General features: G+C 27.0%; 1 protein-coding gene across 1 annotated transcript; it reads right to left on the bottom strand.

Moving 5' to 3' along the window:
• Nucleotides 1–16,999: 16,999 nt before the first annotated feature.
• LOC107487447 (NEP1-interacting protein 1) lies at nt 17,000–19,261 on the bottom strand. The gene is made up of 5 exons (XM_016108090.3): nt 18,966–19,261; nt 18,303–18,481; nt 17,829–17,912; nt 17,527–17,694; nt 17,000–17,328 (listed from the first exon to the last, which is right to left on the bottom strand). Exons 1-5 carry the CDS (start codon nt 19,117–19,119, stop codon nt 17,206–17,208), a joined length of 708 nt encoding a protein of 235 aa, XP_015963576.1. The 5' UTR covers nt 19,120–19,261; the 3' UTR covers nt 17,000–17,205.
• Nucleotides 19,262–23,202: the final 3,941 nt, after the last annotated feature.

The following is a 23,202-nucleotide window of genomic DNA, read 5'->3' as shown; positions in this document are numbered from 1 at the left end:
AATTGTGTTGTATTATGTAGTCAAAAAAATTTAAAAGAAAAAAAAAGTCTAAAACACTTGTTTGTTAGCTTAAACCATGATCACATAGAAGAAAAAGGTGGGTCCACGGGTTAAGTGTTGAACTTGTACTCTTGAATATTAATATTGTTTTGATGACTTTTTTTTTAGTGAAGTTGGTGTGGATAAAATGAACGCTTTTGCAGGTGGAATTTGGAAACGAGTATTTTAGCCAACTATGTTGAATGTTTTTTCCTCAACTTAAGATTTGTTTAATTTTATTTTGTCATGGTGCGGATTGGACGCTATGATGAATTGATGATGTAAATGTTTTTGTTATTTTTATTCTTAAAACTCAGACAGTAGCTTTCTTTTCTTAAAAATCATAAGTTATTCATTAAAATTTGTGTCTTCGAGGTGTATATATAAATAATAGTCCAATAGTCCATAATAGTGTAGTAGTAAAAAGTTAAAGAAGTGGGTAGTAAAAGCTAAAGAAAAGAAGGCATTAAGTTGCTTAATTGAGGAGTTGCCTTCACCAGAAGAAGAAAGAGTAGCGTGGGGTTTCGGCAAGGGTTTTGTACTGTATAGAAACTCATAGATGGTTGTTTACTCAAGCATGGCAAAAATATCCGGCAGGGTAGAATGGGTCAATGGTTCATACCTGCACTTAATTTATCCTCCACATGCTGGGTATGGGCCTATGGGGGGTGTTTGGTCCAAGTTCGAAAAAAAAAGATCGGTGTCTGGTAGAATTTAATTAAAAAGTCAACTTCTTTTAGTCAATTTTTTAAGAGTATAGAGAGCCAGTAAAAATTTTGTTCAAGAGATTTAGAGAATTCAGTATTATAGATATAACCATTAATATTACTTTTTTCTATCAGATTAAGTTTTTGGAATGAGTAATTTTATAATATGATATTAGAGTTCTAAATCCAAAAGGTCAAGAGTTATAGATCATTGCGTTGCACTTTTGAAGAACTATTTGTCTAAATAAAAATAATAAATCTAACTAAAATAAGGACTTATATATCTTATTTTTATAAAGTTTAGGGATCTCATAATAATAAAAAAAATTGAGAATTTTAAGGATTTATTTAGATATATATTCATTTTTTAATTTTAAAATTTAAATACAGAAAAATAAGATGAAAATATATGACGTCAATCATATAATAAGTTATGCTCATGTAAAACCAATCTGTCCACACAAAATTTTGTTTTTCTAAACTCACGGTGGATTCGCCAACTCATTGATTTGGTGCAACTGTTTCGAATCGCCGGATTAAAGGACCCGAAAAATGAAGATGAGTAGAACTTGAAGACATTCTCCCTTTTTAGACATTAGTCTTTTCCTTTATAAAAAAAGTTTCATTCCTTTTTATTTTTCACCATTATATGGGTATAAATATAAAATATATAGATTGTAAATTTTTTAGAAAAATTATTGCTAAAAGAATAATTATTAAAAGGTAAAAACTTATATGCAATTGTTTTTATATAAAGTTAATAGTTGAGAATTATTAGATGATAATTTAGTTAAATATATTAAATTATCTAACGATTCTTAACTATCAATTTCACATGAAAATAACTGCATGTGAATATTCATCTTATTAAAAATATAATACTTGTTGAACAACTTTATATATCATTAAAAAAACTTGAATAAGTGGATAAGAAAAGGAATTTTTTTTAAACAGTATGCAAGAATTGAAGGAATTAAAGCCTTAAGGTAAGAAGAGAGACTGAAAGATTGAAATATGTTTTAGTATTATGTTTGATATAAAAGTATATATGACTAAATTATGTCGAGTATTCTATTTGGTTTAAAATAAAAGTAAAGAATGAAATGTTTAAACTTACAATAATATCCTTAACTTTAAATTGTAACCTTAACTCAAATTATATTTCATTTTCAGCAATCTCCAGTCCCTTTCTCTTTTTTCCTAAAATTTTAACTGAGAAGGGAAGGAATTTTCCGGTCTTCTCCACCACCGACAGCACCACCAACGATCCCAAACGAACAAGGCGCACCTGCAAGTCTCCAATGCTTCACAACCGCACCGCCTCGTCGAATTCATTTTCTTTGTTATGTGGTGATGCCTCAGTTGATTTCTTCATATTGAATGAGGATGTTAGTATTGGTAAGCTTCAAAGTGTGAATAATTTTTTATCTGGACTCTCTCATACTCGTTTCTTGACATTTAAAAGCTAAATCATTGAGATCAAGTAGTTCAAGGAATAATTAATGGTTGCCAATGTCAAATTTAAAATTCTATTTGCATACTCATATTTGTAACTGTATTACAGTGCCAAACCAAATCTTGAAGTTTCGGTGCATTAATTCTCACCCAACTCTTTTATAATATATGCGTAAAAACAAATTGCCACCTTTAATTTTTTGAATTTTGCACACGAGATATCCAACCCTTATGGCTGAAAATATTTCTCTAAACTAAAATCTTCAGGAGCCTTGCAACCAACATAAAAGTACTTTAAATCGAAACATATGTCCAAGTGCAAATTCTTCCGAAGAGAAAACGACAATTAAGAGAACAAATCAAAAAGAAAAGGCTGATTATGTTGCAGCTAGAAGTCTTCGAAAAAGGAATGAAAAGACAAAGGAGCGAGGGACCGCGAAGAATGGAGATCTAATTTGATTTGCACAACAGAAAAAGTTGGAATTAATTAATTAAAATCGGAATATTTCAAGTATAAAATATTATTAAAGTTTCAGTTTTTGTCTAAAAAAATTTCAGTTCCTGTCACTTTTTGAAGATACTAAAATACTAAAATTTTAGAGACAAAAATAAAGATTTTAGTATCAGTTTTTAGATTAACAAACATAATACTAAATTTTAATTTTTGAATCTTTGTCCCAATACTTTAAAATAATAAAAAAATTTACTTATTCATTATTAATAATATATGTTTTAGAAACACAATTAAAAAGTATCAGTAAAAAATACCTTATTAAAATTTATCGTAAAAATAATTTTTGTATATTTTTAATATATTAAGATTAGATATATTAAAAAAAATTAAAAAAACTATTATATAATTAAAATATATTTTTAAAACATAATTTCACTTAATTTATTATATAAAAAAGTTAGAGAGTTCAAATTGATCTTAATACTACACAACATACACTCCACAAAATCATATAGTTTAAATGACTAGATAACTTTTTTTATTTTTTTTAGAATATTTTTTAGTCCGACAAATCAAGAATTAAATTAGGTTTTTTATTCACCTTTGACTAAAACCAAATTCAAACTCTTTTTTCTTTTTGGACTTGAACTCAAATGTGCTTGAACCGGGCATGCAATCGCTGTAGCCCATTAGTTAGCATCAATTACATTAGCTATTGAATGGCCCAACGGATCTATTCAATCTATTTTTCCAAAAAAAATCTCAATAAAAAAGGGGTAAAACTATGAAAAAAAAATCAAAATGGAATTTGAATTTGGAATTAGCCGGTATCGGAATATTTTTTTGAATAAATAAAATAAATATAATATTTATAAATATATAAATATTAGAAAAAATTTATGTAATCTTTTTTATTATTTGTAATTTTTTTTAACATATTTATAACGTTTAATTTCATTCAATTTTATTTCTAATTTTTTTTATTTGCATTAAATTAGTTATTTATGAACGTTAAGTCCGTCTAAAATTTAAAAGACAAAATTAAAAAATTTAAAAATAGTTTTAACATAAATAAAAATATTTAGATATCATTTTAACATAAATAAAAAAATTAAAAACAAAATTTAATGAAATTAAATGTTTAAGATATTTTTTAAAAAAGTTACAAACGTTAAAAAAAACATATTTTACAATTCAATTATTTATTCAAGTTAACGTCACAAAAAAAGAAAGAAAATACATGACTAATCTAAGAGTACATTATATCCTTTTTTTTCTAGGAAGAACAACTTTCATTCATAGAAAAGACACACAACATTTATAAATCACACCAAGATCTACGTCTAAATTAGAAGATAAATATTTTATATATTGAGCTATAAATTAAAAGAAGATATAATATTTTATTACAAAAAATTTTAATGAGCAGAAATAAAAACAAAATTAAGTCTTTTTCGTTTTTAAAACATAGATGTACTTCAAACTTGCAACAGATTAGGATAACTTTTTCTCGATTCTAAATAGATCTCATCAGTTTTTAGATTTGCAAAATTTTCTATGAATATCCAACTTTATTCAAAATGTCTTTTTTCCATATGAGGACCTGATCCTGCACTACTGAAATAAAAAACCCATAGAAGAAAACTAGTGCACTATAAAAAAGAATAATTACATTACGAAAGGAAAAGAATAATTATTAAAGGATTATCAACATATTAAATCTACCAAAGAAAATAAACAAAAAAATCCGAAAACTAAAAATAAAAAAGCAAAAATAGAAAATAATACTAGAAATAGAGAAAGAGATAGAAGAGAGAGTGAAAAGAAAATGAAAGAAAAAGAAAGAAGAAAAAAAGAATATTTTTTTAAATCTGAAATTAGAGATGGAAAAAACTCAAGAAACTGAAAGAAAGAAGAAAAAGGAAAAAAAGAGAGAAAGTAAATAGGTGGGAAAAAGAAAGGAAAAGGAGAGGAAAAAAAAATTGGTGGAAGATACCGGTGATAATTCTTAACACGGTGAGTGCTAAGATATCAGTAAATTAAATTTTGTTATTTTTTATCATTAATTAGTTATTATTAATATTTTTAATGGTATGAGATTATATTTAATGATATGAGATTATTTATTTTTTTTATTGATTAAATACTTACTAAATTTTAAGAAAAATGCTTATTCTTAAACTTTTTTCTCTCAACAGGTTCGTGTGTTCTTCACTTCTTTGCTATTAGAAAGAGCTGATAATATAAAAGTATTTTCCACTTTAACATTAACATAAGAATACATTATACCCTAGAATAAGCATTAAACAGCAAAGAATAACCATTGTAAGTACTTATTATTATATCCTTCACGATTTTCAATATGATAAAATATTATTTGTCAAAGAAAAAAAAACTAACCGAGGGTTTCAGTTCAAGCCTGGGTCACGTGGAACGGTGGAAGTATGTCGTGAAGGTGGTGATTGGTGAACTTCTCTTCTCCCATAATTACTTTATATCATAGATAAGGAAGAAATATATGGTTAACTATGAAAAAAAGTCATTTTAAAAAAAATAGAAGTAACAAGAACAAAATTAAGAAGTATAACATCTAATAGAATTATCTAAACATATATTCTTCGGCCCATTCATATATTACAGTCCTACTAAAATAAGTAGATATAACCAACCCAAGTTAACACAAATAGATGAGAGTTTGTGTCTATTAACCATCTCTTCTGGATTTGATACTCACTGAATAATGGGAATGAAATCAGTGGCAGAATTTGAAATAAAATTTTGAGGGATCAGATAGAAGGTAATTGTCAATATATTTTTTATATGGACCCCATTTAAGATAAGTTCGTCTAACTTCATTTCTCTGATTTGGGTAGCATTGTCAAATTTAAAGCCGTTTTACAGTGTCTCATTCTAAAGAATTAAGGTCAAACTCATCAGATGCAACTCTTTAAACATTTGAAGGTTGTATCTCACTTTTTTTGTGATTCATTAAAGTAGAAGAACTATCTACAGGAGTTGATATTGTAAAAATTATATGTTCTCCTTCTTGAATATTAGCCTTCCTCTTAAAAATGCATCAATTCTTTGATTTTTCATGATTATTTTATATAAAAGTTTGAATAAAAAAAAAAATTACATAAATAAAAAATACCTAATTTTTTATATTTGAACTCAAAGATAGAAGTAGTGTTACTTATTGAATAGAGAGTTGCGAAATGCGAATACACTTAGTTCAGTCCAAATCCAACAAGATTTGAATGATTAAAACTAAAAACTATTGTGCAATAAAAGTAAGAGATAAAGATTAAACTTTGATATTTTAAGTTATAGTAAAGTATTTGAGCCAACTGAACTATTTTTTATTTTCTGAAAAAGTACTACTAATTTTTTTAACAAAAGTTTGGAGAGCCGTGCCCCTTGTCTTAACTAATTTTATGAAGTTTGCTTGTTTGGAAGGTTCATTTTGTGTGCCTCTACAATATCCGAGAGATTAGTCATTGGACTTCCAACCTAATAGATACTTGGTGAAAAAAAAAAGATATACAATGTTAGAAGTCATACATATTGTGCATTATTCTTTATATTATAACCTCTCAGATCATTTGTCATCGCCATAATAAAAGGGAAAAAATTATAATAAGAGAGACAAATTAAAATAAACACCATTTACTTTAAATCTTCTAAGTCTCAATATTAATTACTTATGTATTTTTCTATATATTATTACCTTCACCCATAAAACAATACACAAGACACAAACATATAACAGATAAATTAAGTCATCAAATCAAAACCTAGGAAATATGGGGCAACCCAATATTTTGAGAGTGCTAGCTTCAATCATTGTAATAGTAAAGTAAAGAACATCTATAAAATATCTCAACATAACCAAATCGGAGGAGGCAAAAGAAGATAGAACTTGGGTGTAGCCGTTTAATACTTCCATGTTTAAGATTGGAAACACCAATATCATGTATGAATGGTAATGCAATCCATATCCACGATCCAACCTGTCGTCTTTATTCAATTGGGGGCGGGTTTCTGCTTCGGTATATATATTTAAAAGGTTATAGGAAGTAGATAGATGTGAAATGGATTTCTGTTGATTTAGGGTTTCTTCAAGAAAGAGATATATAGATGAATTTAAAGACAACGATATAACATCCTAAAGGCAACATAATTATCGTTATAAATAATTTCTAGTTATTTTAGGTCACATTTAGATATCACAACTATATCATTCAAAATCATTTAATTATGTTTGTGACTTAACTCTATAGGTTGTTCTTTTTCATTTTGAAAAAGTATAGGTAATTAATTGTATATATACAATCAACTTGAGTCAACTTTTTCGATTTTAAAAAATGCATCCCAATATTTTATGTTATGCATGTTTTTTTTGCCTTTCTTCTTCTGGATTTTGGATGATTTTTTTAATTAGTTTTAGATATTTTTTTTTTAAATATTAAATATGTTTTAGATATTTTTTTTTATGTTTTGAATGGTTCTTTTTTATAGATTTTTAATAATTTTTTAATAGTTTTAAATGTTCTTTTTCTTAGTTTTTTGGATGTTCTTTTTTCCTCTAAATATTACTGACAAATTTATTATTGGAAATCAAAATTCGCTGATAGACTCACTAATAATGTCTAACGATAAATCCGACATTATTTAGTTTTTTTTGTACTGTGTGTCATTTTGTAAGGTTTTAAATTTTTTACAATAATTTTAGATTTTTTGTTAGATTTTGAATGTTTTATTTTTGTTACATTTTGGATGTTTCTTTTTATTATATTTTGAATATTTATTTTACATTAATTTTAGATGTTTCTTATGATAATTTTTAGCTTGGATAAGCTTTTGGTTCCCTATAAAATGTATATATTATTTTTTTGGTTTTGGTTACTGTAAAATATTATTCCAACGTGGAGCTTTGGCAGAAAATCTGAATCAAAAGATACAGACGTGGAAAAGTAGCTAAAACATATTTGAACTTGTGATGGATGCGTCAATGAAAGTTAGAGGCGACGAAGGCAAAAATTTATATAGCTCGAGAATATTCGAACCTCACACAAATCTGACAGACAAAATGAAATAGAAAATCCGATGTCATCGTCTTCGTCTGAGCGAGCAGAATATCGTCGATAGTACTTCGAGAAAAAATGTGAAGGTTAGCATGTTTAGGAATATTTTTCTAAAGAGAGAAAAGAGGAAAAAGGGCGCCTCTCATAGAATTAGCGGCATCAAAGTGGAAACACATAAAAAAGAGATTAAAAAAATGGAAGATTGAAGTATCCCCAAATTAAAAAAAAAAGGTAGATTAGCAGCGATTTCTTTAAAAGTCCTGCAAAACTAAGTCAAATAGCTACTTTTTTAGCGTTTACGGCTATAACCGCTAAAAAACCAACAAATAGTGGTAGTTGATAAAACAACCGCTAATTATTCGCTGCTATATTCTATTTTGTGATAGTGGATGTACTAATGTGATATGCTTATTAAATGTTGGTGTAAGAAACTAAATCAATGAGATACAAAATACATCATTTCAATATATATTTGACTTAATACATTAGTACTACTTTGGTAGCATTTGTTTTTTAAGAGATTAGGATTGAAATTGAAAGACTGAGAGATTGAGACTCAACATTATGTTTAGTAATCAAAGACGAAAATTAAGAGTTAAGTTTTGAAATACAAAATTTTAATTTCTTTAATACCTCCAAAAAGTGAGGACACAAAAAACTGCATTTTTGGAGACGAACAAATTTTAATAATATTTCTTCTCAAAAATACAATTATTTAATTTTTTAAATCTAAATTTATCTTTTAATCTCCATATTTAATTTATCTTAAACTAAACATAATATTCGATCCAATACATTTTGCGATAAACACAATAGATATTGTTAGAATATAATTAGGATCAATTAGTATTATTTAGTATATTTGAATATTTATTATAGGATATTAGGTCTTTATTATTACGATTCTCTTAGTACCTATAAATACCCTTTTATATTGTATCATTCTACATAACTTGAATAGACAATTTGAATAGACAACTTGACTACACTCAATAATACACAAATTCTTTTTCAATTTAGTCTCTTGTTTCTAACATGGTATCAGAGCCATAATATCCTCCTTGAAGAGGATATGTTGTTTTCCTTGTGGTAAAATCACCGTAGTTTTTGCATTTTTTCTATGCTATTATTCTTTCCCTTTTGTCACTCCTTTGATGCTTTTTCACTTCACCGACTAGCCTATTTTTTCTGTCTTGTATTTTTTCGAGTCGTATGATTAAACACCATTGTCATCCGCTGCTTACCTATTCTCATGAAGAAATCATATAGTTTTCGCTCTCTTTTGGCAGTTCTGTCTGTCTTCTCTCGTGGCAGTTCCGTTTGCCTTCTCTCGTGGCAGTTTCATCTGTGTTCTTTCGTCTGTTTGTGTTTTCTCGTGGAAGTTCCGTCTACGTTCTCTCGTCTGTTTGTGTTCTCTCATGGCAGTTCCGTCTGCATTTTCTCGTGGCAGTTTCGTCTGTGTTTCGTCTATGTTTCCTTGTGGCAGTTTCGTCTACGTTTCTTTCAGGCAGTTCTGTCTCACTTCCTTCAGATAGCGGCAGTTTTGTCTACGCTTCTTTCAGACAAGAGGCAGTTTCGTCTGCACTTCCTTCAAAATAGTGGCAGTTCCATCTGCGCTTCCTTCAGACAAGCAGCACTTCCTTCATATAAGCGGTAGTTCCATCTGCGCTTCCTTCCGGCAGTTCTGTCTGCACCCGCGGCAATTTCATCTGCACTTCCTTCCGACAGCGGCAGTTTCATCTGCGCTTTCTTCCGCCAGTTCCGTCTGCATCCGTTTTATTAGTTTATGCATTTTTTATTTCGTTGTTTTAAATATGTTTGTCACTTAAGTTTGAGGGAGATGTTAGAATATAATTAGGATCAATTAGGATCAATAAGTATATCTGAATATTTATTTATTATAGGAGATTGGGTTTTTATTATTACGATTCTCTTAGTACCTATAAATACTCTTTTATATTGTATCATTTTACATAACTTGAATAGACAACTTAAATACACTCAATAATATACAAATCCTTTTTCAATTTAGTCTCTTATTTCTAGCAGATATTATTCACAAAACTACGAATTGAGGAGCAAGATACAAATTAAAAATTACTATGATCCTTGAGAAAGGTCAAGTATGAACATAATACACAGAGTCAAACCAAAACGCCCTTAAACACAAAGTATTGCGTTTTTTGAAAGGCACTCACAATTTGGACCAAAACCTCACAAAACACATTATTTCTTCGCAAACGAACAGCTAGGCATAGCACAAGTTGAATTGGAAATGACACAATTTTTATGAAGTTGATTTAACTTTGTAATTCAATAATATGATCTAAATATTGATAAATTTGACATTAAAAAATTTAAATAATAAGAGCAGAAGTAAAGCACAACTATAATAATAAAAAATAATTATTTATTTATAGAAAATACTAAGAGATCAACACTTTTAATGAAAAAATACAAAAATTAAGGATAAAGTATATTTTCTATCTTTGAAGTTTTACAAAAGTTTTAAAAATATCTATAAGTTTTATTTTGTTTTAATTTTGTCCCAAAAATTTTCGATTTACATAAAATATACTCCTGATGGTTAATTTTTAAAAAAAATTAAGATCGATTCGATAACAATTTCATAAGAACAACTCTCAATACAAGCAAATCAAGTATAATTTTCATATATTATTGTTATATTGGTCTTAAATTTTTTGAAAATTTAGCCGTCGAGAATATATATGATGCAAATCGAAAATTTTTGGAACAAAGTTGAAACAAAATATAATTTAGGAGTATTTTTGAAATTTTTTTGCCAAACTTTAGAGACAAAAAATATATTTTATCAAAAATTAATTAGTATTAACTTAAGTATAAGACAAATACATTAAAATAATATTAGTCACGTTATATTTGTATTATTTATTTTCTATTTGTATAGGATCAAACTGAATAATAAATGTAGTATGTATATGATACATCAAATCTAACGTAGATCAGCGCCATTATTTCCGTATTTGTTATTTAGATTCGATGTTCCTACCTAATTGGCAGTTTGGCACAATCATTCTTGTATATAAAAAAAATGAATAAATAATAATTATATGGGCCTTGATATTCCGTAATCTTGATTAGTTAGGACACGCTTGGTTTGGGAAAAAATGTTTACCGTTTTTTATTTTTAGTAGTTCTCATTTTGTATAATTTTTTACGAAAAAAAGTAAAATAATAAAATTTTATCATTTATTTTACTTTTTTTAATAAAATCATAAAAATAAAAATACTAACACAAAATTTAAAACAGTCATGTGATATAGACATCAAATGCTAGTGCATTTCAGGTCTAGTAAGAAGTGCAATATTTTTTAGAAAATAATTTGTTATTATTCTTTTTTTTATAAAAATACATGTAGTACGTTTAATAAAAAAAAATCTCGTAAACCTAATTACCGAGTTATTCATATAACATATAATAAAATAAAGAACTAAATTTATTTAATAGTTAATAAAAAAATACAAGATTCTTTTTTTAGTAAGTAAAGTTTGAAAATTATTTTACATAGACACCAAAAATTCAATTATATTATAAAATATATAGTTGGTATTCATATAAAAATTTAATTATTTTGTCATGAGAAGTTTAATTATTTTGCTATGAAATATTGAAGGTTTAATTACTTTGTTAGTCTTTATAGTTTATCAAATTTTCAATTAGTTTCTTATATTTTTTTTCTTTTTAATTAGATCCCTACATTGCTTTTAATTTTGTAATTAGGTTATTTTTATGAGAAAAATATTAGAATTAACAGGATATTCCTCCCAAAATATATAGAGTCAAATATTTAGTTAGGTTTTTAATTATGAATACCTGTAAAAAAAAATATGCAATTAATTCTAATATTTTTTATACTACCAAAGACCTAAGTATAAAATTAAAAATAATATAGAGATTCAATTTAAATAAAAAAGTATAGAAATCTAATTATAAATTTGATAAAACTATAAGAACCAACAGAATAATTAAACCAATATTAAATTATTATAACTAATTATTTTGTTGAAAAAAATATTTGAGATAATATATGGTAGAAACTTAGGTGCAGTCGACTTCACGTGAAGTTGATATCTGAGAGAGCCGTTAGATGATTTGACTAAATTTTCATCTAACAACTCTCAAATATCAATTTCACGTAAAGTCGACTTCACATAAGTTTTCACTTATATATATACACATACTTGATATATATTGTTTTTTTTTTATTTGTTTACTATACATCTTTGAAAATTCGGTAACACAGACCAAAAACAAACATTTATTTTGTTGTGTTGAGTTTTGACAGCAGCCACCATGTGCATTGAGTGTGAAATTCAATGGTTATATTGATAGCATTAATTGATGGATAGATATTATTAACCGAGTTAACTACCTTCATATGAATTTAAACGTATTAATATTGTGTCAGAAATTCGATAGTGCTTGAACGTGATATGGTCAATTTAATCGATCTAACACAGGTTCCACCACTGTTTCTATCAACTTGCATCAACCCTACTTAATTTAAGTTTTGTCCTTTTTAACTTTATCACACAAGATCAATCCCACAGCTTGAGTCCCATCTAAGAGTACTTTCTTTGACACGTTTCAGTAATTAATTTGTTCATGACCCACAAAAGAAAAAATATCTCATTTTCACCATCGTTTGTCATATTTAGTGTGTTACAGTTGAATAAAAACAAAGCCAATTTAGGTTATTAAATTATTTGCGGATCCAATTAAATTACGTAATCACAACTTGCTGTTAGCGGTTTACAAAACTATGGTTAATGTCATAAAATTGAATAAAAAAATAACTAATTAATGATAAAGATAAAAAAATTATTTTATTTAATACTTTAATAAATACATTTGTCTCTAATTAAAAAATATGATATGTTATGTTATTATTATCTTAAATTATGTAATCTAAGTATTTTAAAATTTTTATTAGAAATTATGAAATGAGTTATTAAGATGATATAATAAGTGTATGATATTGTAATTTAAGAATAAATTCATCCTAATTAAAATATTTTATTATAATTCAATAGTTGAATTAGAATGTGTTATATTATTTGGCCTTTATATATATATGGTAAGTTCTATGTTACCTATAATTTTATATCTAACTTTTGCCTAATTTACTTTTTATGGCAACTTTTAAATATTTAATAATTATTTATTTTTATACTTTTAAAATTAAATATTAATTTTTAAATTTTTTTAGTAATTTATCAATTTTTTGGTCAAATAATTATATTTGTATTTATATATTTATTTTTTATATTTAAAAAGTTATAATTTATATAATTAATACGGTCATTTTAATTTAATAAATTAAAATTTATAAAATTTAATTATTTTATTCCGTACATGACAGAGGTTATTAAACTTGTTCTTGTACAATTACTTAATATATAATCATGTAATAACATTATCAAAAAAATGAGTGCAAATATTCACTATCTAGTTATTATATTTACAGTGATGTTCAATGTTAAAAATAGCAAACATTGGATGTATAATTATCTAAGTTTTGAAAAATGTCAATTTATACTTTCAGAAATAGATGAAAAAAAATCAAGTTAAATTTCACCAAATTTAAAAAGATGTGGGTGCATAATTTACTCCAACGATAATGGACCATCTAACTTTAGGGTTTGTTAGTACCTCACCAATAAGTATTGATGAAACTTTAACCACATATAAGCCACATGCATGTGATTATGTGAAGTGTGAAGTTAGTATCACATGATATAAGGTTGCCCATGTCCGATAAAAAGGTAACATAATATCATTAATTACTAAAACACTGATGACAATTGGTGTGTTATGTTTGTCAATTTTGGTGGCCATGATGAATCTATATAAAGATGTGTGTGTATAAATAAAGCTCAACAATATTAACAAATTTCCTTTTTTAATTTCCAATTATGATAGTAGCCACTAGGCAGTACCTTTTACTAATTTGGATGATGTATTTGTATGGGTCCATGGTTTCACCTACCAAGCAAACAAAGTTTATGGTTAGTATGGAGTATTTCATATTATTATGAGGCAGCGTCTGTGTTGTGCATTGAGATTCAGATGCCAATTTGGTTTATGAAAGGACGCAACTATTTAATGTGGCAGATGAAATAGATAATGGTAAGGTTTCTAGGGTTGGTGATTCTTCACAATGTGATATGCTACACTTCACTATCCCCTTGTACTATACCATGCATTTCAGCTCTACCAAGTTTCAGTCCAAATAAATTGTTTGCTTCCTAATCACTCGCAGAGTGAGAGTATCTCCGATGTTAGTTCTAATTTTATTTTATTTTATTTTGGGTTTTATAAGAATATTTGTAGATTATACATTATAAATAGTAATTTGAAACTAAAAGTGAAATTTGTTTTTCTAATGCTTAGTATTAATTCAATTAGAATTTTATATTATTTTAAATTATTTCATCAATATAATTATACGAATTATAAAATTTTACTAATTCTTCGACAAGATGATGTCATATTCAATTTACTTCTTAAAAGTATCAAAAATAATATTCTAAAAATACTCTATTATTAGAGATGCTCTAACTACCACTTTTCTTTTTTTTTAGTGTGGATCATAGTTGTTATCAAACTCATATGTAACTGGTTTTATGTGAAGTTAATCGTTGATAATCATTAAATTATTTTATATGTTTGACTAAACTATTATTTGACGATTTTTAACTATTAATTTTATATATAAGTCAATTGCATATGAAATTTTATCTTAATTTTATGAGTAAACCTTAATTTTAATCCATAGTTTAGTTTTTAAGGGAAAAGGCGCTCATAATTTTGAAAAATGAGCAATTTTTTTTCGTTCAGGAAAAATGAACAATATTTGATAAAGTATTTTATATATTTTTTTGGTTTATATTTTGGAGCATTTTGTTAAACATTGTTTATCTTTAGGAGAATCATACCTATTAATCTTTTTCTTAAGGATTGTCACTGTCATAAATTTTTTAAACTAAATTGATACTTTACTATAATTTCTATATATAAACAATGTATAAAACTCAATTATGCTAACGTCTATTTAAGAGATGTTGCAAAAGTAGTAAAAATTTCTTTTTTCATATAATAGTGGGAAAATTAACCACTTATATTTATATAATAGCACCTGATTATTTTCCACCGTCACAACATAAAAATTTAAGTATTTTTAACACATTAATTAGTTAAGAAACAAAAACTTGTAGTATTGGTAGAGAGTAGTGAAAATAAACATTCAAGATAGATTTATTTGGAAATTAGAAGCACTCAAGTTCTTGTAACCATTATCCTTAATTAGAGTATTATTATTAAATTGATCTTTTAAGAAACATTACTACGTTAGCACCTTTCTTAAGGTTTACTCAAAACTTATCCCCAAGATAATTGACATGATGACAAAAAAATTCCCTATCACATTGTCCATGTCTTTGGGTTTTGGTCTAATTAAGAAGTAACAAGTAGTCTGGGTTGTTTTCATTGAATGGAATTAAAATCAGAAGACGTTTAGATTTGGGAATCTAAGCTTAGGTACAGGTTCGTTAGGAAAATCTGATGGAATGGATTACATCCACTTCATTCCCATAATAATGAATCTAGTCTTTTCAATCAAGATTTAATATAACCTTAATTAGTTGTGAAAGACTTCCATTTGTTCTGTTTTTTGTTGATCAAGCCCATTCTTGTGATGATTTGTCCCTCATTTCCTTTTATGTTGAGTAATGCTTTTTGAATTTTTGCTTAATCATATATATTATTTTTAATAAGATTTTGAAAATCAAATCAATTATTGAACTGATAATAAAAATTCAAAAGTTTAAAAGTTCAATGAAGTTGAACTACAGTTAATCCAGATATAATAAAATATATAATTTTTTAAAAAGAATTATATTTTATTATTTTACATCAGTTAACTGCTAAAAATTTATACTGGTTCGACTTACTAATTGGTTATTTGACCAATTTTTCGATTCTTTAACATTCTTTGTCAAATAAACTTTTAGAAAAGGACAAATCGATCTCTGACTTTTTGGTCCGAGACATTTAAGTCCGTAAGAATTTAAAAATACATTTAAATCTCTGACCTCTTTAAAATCTGGACATATCAATCCCTGAGTCTAATTTGTTCAATTTAAAACTCTCTCACGTGTGCATCCGTATCAACCAAGTCAGTACAATGAGAATCACGTTTAATTTTTCCGTTGAGTCTGATAGACCCAAGTGAACATGAACGATAGATTTTGAAAAGGTCAGAGACTTAAATGTATTTCTAAATTCTCAAGAACTTGAATGTTTGCAAATCAAAAAACCAAAGACCTATTTGTCCTTTTTTCATAATTTTTTGTTTGAACCAAATCAATTTGATTGGTTTCCGATTAATCCGATTGAACCGATCAATTCATTCCGATTCTGAACACTATGGGTTTTGATACACATCATCCTAATAATCCTTACTCTCCTATTCATAATACAAATATAAAGAAATTAAAAAATACAAACCTACATAAAAAGAAAAAGAAAGCTAATTCAGAAACAAACAAAATGTCCAAAAAACAAAATTTATGTAGTTTACTATTCTTTGAAAAAAAGGGTAGAAATAATAACAACGAGGCAAAGACAAAAAATGAATATAGAACTTGTACCACAGGCCATGATTGCACTTGTCTGGTTTGGTTTTGTAGTACAGTAAGAGCTGCTTGTGAAGTCAATCAAAAACCAGTATGTAATGAATATTATGAACATAAACTTCTAATGTATACAATCTTTGTCCAAAAATGTAAATAAATTTAAAATCTTATGCTAAATTGACATAAAAAAAAAGTTCAATAGGGTGTATATAATCAGAATCAGCAAAACTAAATTGTTCTACACATAAAAACAAAAATGTTTACAAGCAAATGATGGATCATTAATTAATTATTATATGCATATCCATTGATCATCATTGTAACTCAATTTGACTGTACTAACAATTTTCATTCATTATGGGGCCAAGGAACCAACCACCACTTTGCACCATTTCCTCATATGGATATATTGAATACAAACAAAGGGAAACTCCTTAAACCCTGCCAAGTACCAAGGTTTAAATTACTGGTTAAATTACATTCAACTCATCAATGTTCACTGTTTTGGAAATTAAATGTATAACAGAAAAGGAAAAAGAAGAAGGAAGGACTTAAAAAGAAGGATAATCCACTCATTCATGTACAAAAAGGTAAAATTTATCTCAAAATTTTCTTTACACTAGTTTAGTACAATGATGATACCACTCATAACTGCAAAGCCCCCACTAGAATTAACCGAGTATTAGTCCTAGAACTAGAATTAAATAAGCATATAAACAAAAAGGGAGGGAAAAAAACATAAACAAAAAGAAAGAACCTTTTTTACGGTATGTGACATATACAAAAATTACAGATCCCTTCTGCATAATGGACAAGAACCATGTCTAAACAGCCACTTGTCTATGCAGGGTAGGTGAAACATGTGATGACAATGGGGCAAGCTTCTAACTGACTCTCCCAGCTGAAAGTCCTGCATATACAAATACAGAATTGTAACTTGTTTAAGTATCAAAATACACAAGGTTAATAGTACTTTTGTTTCAAAACTTTAATGTCACTTTGTCCAAATTGACTAGATATGCTAATAATGAATGAGTAGTAACCTTGATATCAAAAGATACATAATCTAAATAAATGGTATTAACAAGGAAAACTACAATTAACACACCTGGAGGCAAACTGAACAAGACGCTCTTTCACCAGAAGCATCAACATTGTTGTCACTAGTAATTTTGATTATTGGGATTTTTTCGACCAAATCTCCAGATAAGCCTTTTGAACCACCAGTGTCAAAGATGTTTTGAACTTCATCAAAACCGGTTTCAACAGCACCCATCTGAGATTAAGATAAGAAGAAAGAGTACGAGGTCTCAGCAAAGACAAGTGAATACACAAGCAAAATTTCCCAATTCATCAATGTAAATAGTAAATAATCCTTTGAAGTTTTTTATGCAATGAAAATTAAATTACCTGACTCTGAACTGCACTCAACATTGCTGGACCTATCCTCTCACGAACAAGTCTCCCACTCACTAAGCTAGCAATAACATCAATCTGCATAACACACAACCGATTGTTAGGCTAACACAACATTCCAAAGAAAATGATAAAATACAAATTTAGGCCTGTTTCGTAATTGTCGAATAGATAGATACTTGAAGACACCAAATCTATTTGGAAAAGAAGACACATAAGAAAAATAGGTAAACTTCTTGTAATGGAGAAAAAATTCGTCCAATTTAATGTCTAGTGTCCACCAAAAACTGAGACCGATCTTTCTTTCTTGTCATGTCTTGGTGTCTTTTTATTTTTGTACCGAGACACTTACCAAAGACGAACAGCGCCACAGCCTCACAAAACAGAAACTAAGCAATCATGTAGGCACATGATAAAGCTTCAAAATCACATTTTGAAATTTGAACAAGGCTGAGTTTGCTCACTCACCAGGTACAAGAGACACCCAATTCCAGACTCATCAGATTGCCAAAGAACAAGAGAGGATTCAAAGACTTCAATGGAGAAAACAGCTCCTGAGATGGCACCAACAGCAGCACCTCTAATGAAGCCACTCTCAGTCTCTTGTCCTATCAAAGCTCCAGTCATAGCCCCCAACAAAGTCCCAACTGCAGATACCAAAAACAGAAAGAAACCAAAGCCATTTAGAGTTTCTATTCTGGCCTTAGAACAAGCATGCCAAACCCAAAGTTCAATTAAAAATAATTAAACAAAATCAAAGGAAAAAACTTTAGTATGTTTTTAGAAGATGGAAACAAGCCAACAAACAAACAGATGAACCGCATCCCAAAGTTTCATATCATGTCTTTTTAACAAAAACACACCAAAAAAAGAAGAAAAAAAAGGTTGCAAAATTCAAAACAACGTCTTACAGCACCAAACAATGACATTGACAAAATCAGAGCAAACTAAACCAAACCCCACCACACCCCCATCCTCTATTTTCCATGTTTATCATTCAAAACAAAACCAACAAAAAAGGTGGCAAATTGACAAAAACCAGAAGTTGGAAAACCTGGAAAACAAAGAAGCAGATCAAGTGTTCGACAAAATGCATAAATTGAAAAACCCGATTAGGAGAAGGGATTTAACCTAATGCGAAGCAGAAGGTCAAGATCGCAGAGAAGATGTTGCCAATGACGGCAGAAACAGCGAGGGTTCCAATTTGCTTGATCCTCTCGACGAGATCCCCGAAGGAACCGAACAGAGAGGACCTCAGAGGACACGGATTTGGCACAAACTCCATCTCTGTAGAAACAAACGGAAGGGGAAGAAGAAGAAGAAGAAGAAGAAAGAAGCAAAAGAGTTTCTTTCTTTTTTGTGCGGTGGTGTTTGATTTCTGAGAATTGGGTTTAAGGAACAAATAGAAGTCCAAATTTATTTATAAATATAAATATAATAATAATAAAAATAAAAAAATAATAATAACATAAGAAGAAAATAAATGTTAATGAAAGACGCGCAATGGCAACAATGCTTATTGCTTAGTCCGTAAGAAGAAACTGCTATCAACCAACTCGCATTTAAAGCTTCTCTGCCTTAACGCCATCCCTTTTTTTTTTGTTCTTATAAGGTTGCTATGAATCTTATATTGTTGAATTAATTAAAAAATATTTATATTAATAGCATGTATTAGAAAAAAATAAAAATCGTTTTCAGAATATATGGCACGAGGAGGAGGCAAAGGTGGTCTTTTTTGACAAATGGGTGCAAGATTTATCACAATTCAAGCTCTCTTAATTATAGCCGTACACATACATACATAATCACAAGAATTTAGTCTTTCTTTGATTTTTATTTTTTTTCTCATGTCACTCATTTTCCATGGTTCACGCGTTCTAAGTGGGAGTTTCCAATGTGAATTCGTTATTTCTTGGAGGAAAAATGTTATGTGTAGGCATTAATTGAATATGTTAGATGAGAAAGTTTAAGGACTAATATTTTTATTAAAATTTGGTTAGTATTTAATTAATAAAAAAAAGTAATTTTATATTATTATTATTAAATTCTTATTTTATTTTGTTCGCTATTTTATCTTTTTCTATTAAAAACAAAATTTGTTATACTTATCTTTTTTTAAATTAGTTATATTTATTTTTTTTAATAGAATTATTTAGAAATTTTAATTGTTTTAGTATATTTTAAAATTTAAAGTCAATTTTGTAATTAGTATAAATAGATAGTATTATTTTTCGATAATAGACAACAACAATATACAATAAAAGTCTTCATTTTTTTAAATTTTTTCATAATTTTATTAATATTATTAGATGAGATGTAAATTTTATTTAAAGTAAAACTATATTTTGTTAAATAACAACTATAGAATGTCTTCTATTTTTTTATACTGACGACTCGGACTTATTTGGGTGAGTCTCTAATATTTTATAAAAAGATTTTTTTATTTATCAATTATGTTTGGGTATAATAATATAAAAATATTTTTTATTTATTTATTATATAAAAAAATCTTTTTTAAAAAAATAATCTTTTAAAAAATTATAAATTATATTTTTTTAAAAAAAGTATTTTTTATTTTTTTAATATTTTTATTTTTATTACTAAAATTTTATTAAATACACTAAAAAATAAAAAATTATTTTTTTATTAAAATAATATCGTCCAAATAAACAAGATTAATGTTCAAAGTTAGCTTAGAATGTTCTATTTAGTTTTCTGAAGCTTAGGCTTAACAAGGGTTGATTGGCCAGGACTTTCTGACCAACACCTGAGCTGACCCGCAGTTTAGAAATATTTTGTTCGGTGACAGTTTCTATATAGTTAATTAACTATTGGGTATTGGGTGAGGTGAGTGATTATTATATATATTATTATTATATATGTGCAAGCAATTAGTAGCTAGAGTTCAATTTTGTAGGTATTCCTTTACTTATTGTTTTGGTGCAAAATATCTTCGTATGATGGGGACAGTAGGTGGATTGCCAGAGACTTTATGGTGGAAGGGATTATGGGCATAATATAACATATATAATAATGGTGAAAATTTAAATTCAATTGACTTTACGTGAAATTAATAATTAAAAATAGTTAAATAATTTAATTAATTTAATTAAATTTTTATCTAATAATTTTTAATTATTAACATTACATAAAATTAACTGTATCTAAATTTTTATCTAAAATTATTAAAATATTAGTATATTTGATATACTTAAAATTCTTTCAATAATATATATCAACTATATAATAATAATATAGTGATAAAAAAATATTATTTATATATTAAAATTATGTATACATTTTTAGGTGCTTAATTTGAAATAATTAATTAAGTTATACTTTTAACATATTTATATTTCTTAGCTCCATCTTCTTCAACTTCAAAGTTCAATTGATCTCTCAAATAGATATCAAAACAAAATTATATATATAAATAAATAAATAATACGTACAATAATACTATAGTATGTACTATGTAGCACTGAACCCCATCCATGTTGCTACATCAATGCTAGTATGCTAGTAAGTGAGGTCCATGCATTATTATTCATCATCTCCCTCCTCAACGCCTTTATTTAATTCATGAACTTTAATTATAAAATGCCTCAAGATTCATTCAACTATTATTCAAGTGAGGCAAAAAAATAATAGAAAGAAAAATTTATTCGGATGGATAGATAAAGAGTTGACTACTTTTGATGTTTGCATAATGAGTATAGTAGCTAGGTAATGGACAATGTGCCTTTTTTAGGTCATGTTATCTTTTGCAAAACTAATCAAAACAATGAGAAACAAAATAAATGTTTCTTCGAACTTGTCCATCATTTGATGACTAGCTAGATCTAGATTGGATTGATACAAAACAAACCACATGCAACATGATAAATGCGTTATGGGGTTTTACACGATTATTAACTGATAGTGAAATGCATATTGCTAGCTGTATTTAAATGGTGCTGCCTATAAACATTATGGTATATGTGTAGTACTTTATTTTTAGTAGTAGTAATAATAATAACGAAGCTTTCCATTATTTTTGATAAGATTACTAGATATATAACTATTTCTAGGTATCTTCTTATTAACTTAAATTTAAAAAAAAATAATTTCATAACATGCATGATATCATCATGACTTTTATAATTAAAATATTTAGAATTTGATCAATATTATTTTCAAAAAAAAAGTATAAGATAAATAAAAAAGTTTATGCAAAAAATTCAAAAAATATATTTGTTAGAAGGAGCAGAATTTAGTGTAGAGGAAAGATTAGAGGACAATAACCTCCCAAATTAATAGAATGGATCCTCTTAATTGTTAAAAAAATTTGAGAGTATAAAATGTAATTTCTAATCCTTCATTGCTCTCTCTTTCTCATATTTATTTTTTGTTCCACTTATAAAATTAATTGTATAAGATCACACTTTACTCTCTCAATTATTAAAAACAAATTGAGAGAATCCATTTTCCAAATTAATAACTTGTACTTATGAAATCTTTTATTTTTATGATTTGGCCCTTTCTAATTTTATATTTGGCCTTTTATTTAGTTGTATTTTTTTTTATGTAAATCCCTAAAAGAGATTCTAACTCTGTCTTTAGATGTATTAAAGATATAATTATTTATGTCATTATTTTTATCAGTTTAAAGTTTTAGAAAAAAAAATATTATAAACAAAATTGATCATGGATTTGACGGGATATTTTCCTAACTTAAATTATATTTAGCTTTCTAGTTATTATTTCAGTAATTATGTATTGAAGGCACCCGCATTAATTACTAAAAAAATATATGTTTGTTTAATATTAATTAGGAGTATGTAGGTGCTAGATTTTGTTTCCGCTCCATTATGAACGTTAATTCACTAGTAATTATTAAGTAATAATACTATAAATCAAAGTTTAGTTTAACTTTATGTTAATTTTCCATTCAGCTAGTATATAGACTTATTGAAGGAGCATGCACATTCATTGGTTATAGTTAGCTAGTTTAGATCTAACGTCCATCGTGAATTGCAAGACATGCAACGTGATGAGCTTGGTCCATTATTGGTTAATATTTGAGAAATGCTTCTAAACTTTACCATAAATATATTAAAATCATGTACTGCAACTAGGTGCTCGCAAGCCAAAAATATTAATTAATTAGTCATAATTATTAGATATAGTATAAAGCTAATTATGTACTTCTACCTAGCTAAAATTTATCTATGTGCATTAAAATAAATATTTTATTTTTATAGAACTCAATAATAACTAACAAATAATATAATTAAAGTTTATGTTTAGCTTGTCGTTCTATTTTTCTAAATAAATATAATTTTACCTGAAAAATATAAATAGTTAAATACTTTGAATGTTCATTACT

Source organism: Arachis duranensis, chromosome 5 (genome assembly GCF_000817695.3).
Source record: "Arachis duranensis cultivar V14167 chromosome 5, aradu.V14167.gnm2.J7QH, whole genome shotgun sequence".
Taxonomy (NCBI): domain Eukaryota; kingdom Viridiplantae; phylum Streptophyta; class Magnoliopsida; order Fabales; family Fabaceae; genus Arachis; species Arachis duranensis.
This window is presented reverse-complemented; position numbering and strand designations above follow the sequence as displayed.